The 7,644-nt window shown below is 32.6% G+C and overlaps 1 protein-coding gene across 1 annotated transcript; it reads left to right on the forward strand.

The window, feature by feature from the left end:
- Positions 1-4,750: 4,750 nt before the first annotated feature.
- Positions 4,751-6,736, forward strand: LOC111642418. Its single transcript, XM_023388767.1, has 2 exons — positions 4,751-4,947; positions 5,014-6,736. The coding sequence occupies exons 1-2, from the start codon at positions 4,933-4,935 to the stop codon at positions 5,659-5,661; spliced, it is 663 nt and encodes a 220-aa protein (XP_023244535.1). The 5' UTR covers positions 4,751-4,932; the 3' UTR covers positions 5,662-6,736.
- The last annotated feature ends 908 nt before the right edge of the window (positions 6,737-7,644 follow it).

Here is a 7,644-nt window from a genome sequence, read left to right on the forward strand (position 1 = left end):
TCAATCGTGAGTACAATTAATTCTTTTTCTATACAGTATGGTTTTGTTAGTATTTATGCTGTTAGCCTTACTGTTTGCGGACATAGCATTCGCAAACAAGATGGCGGCGTACCTAGGTGAACATTTACCAAATTAACACTTTGGTTTTCAACTCTCTTTGTCATGTGGACTCTGAAGGCCTTTTTTTAGTAAGTTTTTTATGGCCGGGCCCACCAGTGGCCAAGTTGTCTTCATTCCCTGAACACTGGGAGTTCGGTCGTGGGTTCACGCCTCGCTCAAACGGGCTGGCCACGTGGAGTTTTCCAAGTTTTCTACACGTCTGTAACGCCTAAATAGTGACCAGTTTCCCTTAAAAAGACCTCCCGGAAGACATCCCCTAGGCAGATCGCCCAAGTGTTGCGTTGCCATAACTAAACAAAAAAACTTTTATGGGCCACAACGAAGCTGGGTCATGAGGGACAAGACCCGGAAAACCCGAATGAACCAGGAGTGGGATGAATATAACATTGAGGATTTGGGATCGAAAAATTCCTCTCAAGTCCTCCAGAGTGGTAGGTTTTCACCTTAAACTATTTATAAGGAAAGATGGGCCACAGAGAGATAGCCCTCAGTGAATCACAGTGGATCTCACAAACTCAGCTCAATCTTTAGTTAACATTTTTTAAATACAAAATGTTCCTTAAATATAGATAAAATTTAATTTTATATTAAAACACAGGGTCCAAGAGTCGTACTGCGACTCAGGCAAGGGCAAAAAATTACATGACTCACTGAGGATTAAGATTACATAAATATTTATATTTACCTTTGGTATTGTCTTTTCGTGATCCCTTCCTAGATGGTTCTTCATTTCTTGTGAGACATCGCGTTGATCGTTTTTGAGGTACAGACTTACTAATGTACTTAGGACAATTAGGGAAGTTTGATGGATATGAATCCGACGTTAATGCCCAGCGATCTCGTGGAATTTCTACTTTCTCTCCATTTATAACATGGGAGAAGGTTTTTAAAATAAATCCACTCGCAAAATGTACGTCACAAACGTAACATTTATTTCTTAGCATCTTGTCTCGTGGAATGCATCGCATCTACTCCTCAATCTTATCGCTAGGAACATAGAATAAATGTCTCTTCTCGTTCGATGACATATCCTGTCTTGCATCCTGGCACAAAGCACGTTGGCATTTTTATGTAGCTAAAAAAACAATTATTATAAGTCAAAATCACTGACTTCAGTATATACCTAGCAAGAACAACGCTCTCCTGCTAACAGTGGCGCCAACTAGTGGCAAATATTGTCTCTAGCTAAGTTTGAACTATTAGTCTATCTACAGAACTATTAGTTAATCTACAGACTCTGACCATGGGACGCTTTGTCTGTCATAAAGTATTGATGCAATACTTTATTCTATAATCTACTCGTAAAAAACCCTCCAAAAATTATATATTTAAAGACAAATTAATTGATATAATTATGTGTCTTCAAGTTTTATCCCCTAGAAAATTTCCTGCGGATGCCCATGTGTACGACCATCAACAGGAATTATTTGTAGATAGTGTCTAACTTAAAAAAATATAATTCACTATGGTGTAGTAAAGACAAACCAGTGTAAAACTATTATCTGCACGTGTTCATTGCGGGCATGGACGAGCCAATTCTAATTTTAGTGCCATGCACGTATTGTGTCCACACTGAGTTGAAAATAGATGTTCCATTCAAGCTTAATAAGTGACTCAATTCATATGGTTAGGCCGGATGGCCGAGCGATCAAGGTGGCAGCCTACTGCTCTGGTTGGAATCCGAACGGGTCGAAAAATCCCCAGGAATTTTTCGGGGGTGGTCCGTTCGGATATGTCGGGCCCCGTCCCTCACCACCCGGCAGGCCCCGTTGTGGGCCTGGCCGAACCCATAATGGACTTGCAAAAAGAGGCCCTTTTAGTGCCCACAGGGCGGAAAGAGTTTTAAAAAAAATCATACGGTTAAACTAATATATTATTGTAAACATTCAAATATATATTAATTAATTTCGATTCGTTTCGAAAATATTTACAAACTCAGATATTTAATTAAATTATAGATTTTTCTTTCTCGCGACCTTCGCGGAATATAGCACTTATTGAACTATACAAAATTATATAATTGGTTTTATTATAAATTCAAATTTAAAAAATTATTTTAATGAAAATTTGCGTGTGCATTGAAAGCATAAAAGCAGAAATCAGTTTGAGAAATACAACGTTACGGTCATTTTTCAGAAATAAGATCTTTAAACACAGTGACACTAAGATTATAGGAATACAGTATTTCCGTTTGTAAAAATGAGAGTTTCCTCTGTAAGTAACGTTTATCCTATTTTCAAATCCACTCACAAGGATGGATATCGGGGTACTTGGAATTTATTGCTCATCTCCATGATGTTTTCTGGTTTAAATTACAAAGCAAGACGAATTACGTTATTGGATATAATTGTGATTATTATCGGTATCTTATATACCATTTATGTAAATTTAAAACATATTTTTCTTCTGAAAGAAAACAATATAACTTTATTATTTTTGACATTAGCCTTTTATGAATTTTTTCTAATAGCCAATCTTTCATCCATAATTCATTTTCATGCTAAAAAAAACGAAATTCGCGAACTGATCAAGAAGATTCACGGACTCAAAGATTTTCCGTTAGAATGTGAATTTAATCAAAAATATTTAAATATTAAAGTTGTTATTATTTGGATATGCTTCTTTGTTTACTGCATTATATCAACAATGACATCTTCAAGTGAAATTAATTATAAAACATTGGGATTTCAAGTTAATCGAACTGTAGAAATCATCATATTGATTTTTAATGGCGCACTTAATTATGAGTTTTATGTAATGCCTACTCTTTGGTTATTTCTATTTTTTACAGTAATTTGTGAAGAATTAGAAAATGCTTTAATCTCTTTGCTGAGTTTCCTAACAAAGGGCCGTGTTTCCTCCTCACGGTTACATTCGACATTGAAAGTATACACGTATGTTTTAGGAATTATTAATATTTTATCGAATATTTATTCCTCGATGTTATTTCTTTGGACAATTTGCGTCGGAAGTCGTCTCATATTCAGTTTTCACTTAATGTTAACAATTTCGCAATCTATGAAAGTAGATAAGTTAAACGACTTCATTCTGGCATCTGTTGTTCCCTTTTTATACTTTATGAACTTATGTGTATCGGTACATCGAGTGAAAAAAATTGCAAATGAAATAATAAAAGCTCTTTACACGGTTTCTTCATCCAACGATAATCACTCGATACAGAGTTCTACTTTTCTTTCATCTCTTCGTACAAAATGTGTACAAGATTTGCCTCAATTTACGGCTTGTGAAATGTTTACTGTGGATAAAAAACTGATATTGACAATTTGTAGTGTTTTTGTAACGTACACAATTATACTGAATCAAATGGAATAAAGCAGAAGCGAAAGCTGTATGATTGTAAATTGATTAGTGGTGAAATTTGCTGTACGGACTGCTGTATGATGGCTGATGGTAAAATCGCTTGTGAGTAAAATTCCATATTAGAAAAATATGTATAATAATTTAAGAAATTTAAATGATAAAAAATACTGTATATTTGATAAAAAAATTGCTTAGTAATTATTTTTCGAAAAAGTTGTAATAAATAGCGCTCATTATTTATTATTGTGTGAAAAAATGATTGTAATCTTGCATTGTAATTGGTCTAATTCAATTATGTAATGTATTCATTTGCTACTTTGAATGATCAATTTTGTATCCTCAGATCAATTTCTTAATGAATTTTCTTTCTTCCTTCACCAATGCTGGACGAATCTGTCGCAGTCTATCAATGTAATATTACTGTATTGTTACCGTAAGGAATGATACGACAATAAGACACGACGTTAATCACTGACGATTCACGATTAAATGTGGCACCAATAGACAAAAATCAAAACAAATAGATATAACTTTAGATATTACAATAGAATAGATAGATTATATTCTTAACTGGTTACATGTAACGGTATATTAAATAGATATAGAAAGCTCATAGCAACATTTATTGCTTACAATTAATACAAATTGTCTCTTATTCTTCGGCTCAATAAAGATCATGTTAACACTTACAGTCTGGGTTGAAGCATTATTCTTTATTCTACGCACCATCTGACCGATTTCATTGCATTCTTGGTCCTCTTGAACAGGACGGAAATTAGGCAAATTTTCGTAGCCCAAATTGTTGTTTGTGATGCCGACATCAATCTAAATTTAGCCCATATTGTTGATGTTCTACGTCACAAACAACAACATTTTGAATGTTCTTAAAAATTTTGCTTGCAGCTATTTCAAAATAACATAAAACATATTTTAATATAATTTTGTGAATTATTTTAAAAATTTCTATGTTCGCTGTAACACAAACACGAATACTTAAAGAATTATGTTTAATTTCCCATTTCCACAATAAGAGAGACATTTTATTAAACCAACCACACTCCCGGAATATATTATTTTATTTACAGAATAATATTTAGACAAACTGATAATTTCTTTTAGCATTTTCATTCGTCGATCACAGATGGCACCACCAGTCATATACTTTTAAGTGAAAATAAACTCTGAATAGAAAAATGAGAAGAGTGACGCATAGTTAATTATTCTATTTTAATAAAAATAAATAAAATGAATACCAAGTAAACTATAAAAGTTTATTTTTATTTTCTCATTTTTCNAGTAAAATAACTTACCAAAATTTGAAATTTCAGCTATTCCAGTCTTCAAATATCAAGCAGAACGAGTTCACAACCTCCTTCCACGCTCAATAGTCCACAACAAAGAGGACGAGCAACGAGTACATTCAGCACGACTTTGGGGCTTGCAAGGCTTTTAAACGAACGAGGTATTCATGCTATAGTGCCCACGGCTGTAATGAGTAATCAAAAGGTAAGTTTCTTTAATACTCAAGATGACGATAGAAATATCTTAACTAAAAATATGTAAATTATATAGATTGACTCCACTCCTCCAACACCGGCACCTTCTCCCGAAGGTTCTCCTCCTCCAACTCCTCCGCCTTTTAGTGGAATACAAGTGCCAGATTTAATTAATGTTGGGTCTCTAGCAAGAGGTGTACATTTGTTAAGAAGAACTCGTTCAAAAAAATCCAAGTCTGTTACTTCCAAAAATAATTCTCATGCGTCTTCCCATAAAAAAGAATCCGAACCTGCTAAAATCGGACTTTTGGATAAACTGAGTCGTATTGGATTAGAAAACATCATGTCCACCACGGCATCCGAAATCCCACCATCGATTGCAGAATGTAAAGAATCTCGGTTTCCTCGCATAACTGTAAAATTGAAAACTTTTGACGAAAGTTCTCCTCTTACTCTGACACCTAAAACCGATGTCGGCGTTAAGACAAGGATCGATTTATCGTGCTTCACGCAGTCTTCTATGAGTAACAAATCAATGGTGGGAACAAGTTACTCTACCGTTCAGTCATGGAGTTGTGTTCCTTCAGTCAAATCTACAAAAGTTAATACATTCGAATCGTCTAATTTGCCAAAACCAGCACAATTGTTAAACATTCAAGATAAAAATTCTAATATCGGAACTATTGGTGCATTACGTACTCTTCGTAAAGGAGGTTATATTTAGAAGCAGCCACAGGTATATTAAATTTTCATAATAATAACAACATTAATCCATTTTTTTATATTAAAAAAAGTGAAAATTGCATAGAATATCTTATTCCATAAAAAAAAAAAGCTTTATTATTAATGTTTAAGAAAAATTCCACAGTTTTAAATATTAGCTATTGCATTTGTTTAGAGACCAATTGATAATTTTTACATAAATGTCAGCATTCCATTTGAATCAGAGTTAACAACTTAGAATTACATATCCATCTAATTAGAATTATAAGAAGTCTGCTTAATTATCGTTAGCCGTTATTTACTAAAGACGTAATAATAATAATTCAGGCATTTATTATATTTTGTCGGTGCAAAAAGTTGCTTTTAATATTTATACGTTTTCATGACTTAAGTACGAAGCACAAAAGTTTGATATAATTTTTTTTACAAAATTACAGTAAGAAATATATTAACTTTCTATTATTGTTTAGTATTTATTTATTCAAGAAATCTGTGATCTAAATTTTGTCATAGTGCAATATTAGAAGGAAAATTAAGTTTATTATTTATGGAGAAATTAGTATTGTATTACGACTCTTCTGGATTTCAGAATGATGATTGCCATATATTTAATATTATTGTGTGCGTGTGTGAGAGTAGACAAAAATGCTATGCATTTTGTCATTTTTATTAGGAATGAAAAAAAAGATTCATTCCATTCTGTTGTAAAATAAAGGCTCCAGAACTTAGGGAAAGCATTTGTAAAAAAAATTTAAAAAACAAAAAAATTATTGTACAGTAAAATATGTAGAATGAGAGATTATCAGTAATTATACGGATAATTCCATAAATGGAGTAGCCAAACAGTGGAATTTAAACATTGCAGAGAGAGGTTTGTGCCTCAAGACAAAACTTGTTGTTTTGAATCTTTGTAGGCTTTTTATTATTATTTTTATTTTTTTGTAGTTTTTCTCTTGAGCTTAGAAATAAGTTTTTAGTAGAAATCTGCACATTGTTTTGTTGTAAAATATTGCTTGTATAGCTGGTTGTATTCCAGATGTAGATTATTAAATGTAATAAAGTTTTTGTATACATTTTGCTCGCTTATTTAAACTTTGCAATCTGTATATGATAAAATTTTGATAAAAATAAAATTATAAAGAGTTTTGGAAGATAGACAAATTTTTGTTTACCTAATGTTAAAAATAAAGTACTTCCGATTAAATTATTGTACAGGTATACAATATCATACAAAATTAACTGCAGTCTACAGTAGCATGAATGAATTCGGTTGGGGGACAAGTCAGAATATCTATAAAAAACACAAAATGAAATAATTGTAACAAATTTTAAAATATTTTATGAAGATTATAAATGAATAATTTAACTTCAATATCAACTACGAACAATTATTTATTGTGACATAGTCACAATGTTCCAATTTTAGTAGTCTTGCACCTGTACATCGTACTTTTCCTGTTAACAATGGAGTCGTGCTGGTCATCTGACTCCGTTCTCTAGATCAACGGTGGGCGGCCCGCGGGCCAGCTACGGCCCGTGAAAACTTTCTATCCGGCCCGCGAGATGTTTAGAAGAAATTATAAATAAATATTTTTCGATATAATTCGTCTAGTTTAAATTGAATATTATTTTCTGAAGTGTTGCGGCAGCAATGACAGGAAAAAATAAGGGAGTCATTTCCTTATTCAAACAAAAAATGGAAGAACAGAATTTTTCTAAATTATTTATATCTCATGGCATCATCCATCAAGAAAAGCTATGCAATTAGAAAATGTAATGTCTGTCGTATCCAACTACATAGGGCTGTTTTTATTGTGTTTAAATTCACTTAGATTTTACAAATAGGTGAGCCGTTCACAGTTCGGCACACGCATATGTAAAATCTAAGTGACTCATACAACAAGGAATTCATATAAAACGGAATAATCAACAGTGTTATAGGGGGGTCGACTGTAGTAATTAATTTCTTTTTATTTATTTATTT

This window comes from Centruroides sculpturatus, unplaced genomic scaffold (genome assembly GCF_000671375.1).
Source record: "Centruroides sculpturatus isolate CEXI.00-Female unplaced genomic scaffold, Cexi_2.0 scaffold1367, whole genome shotgun sequence".
Taxonomy (NCBI): Eukaryota; Metazoa; Arthropoda; class Arachnida; order Scorpiones; family Buthidae; genus Centruroides; species Centruroides sculpturatus.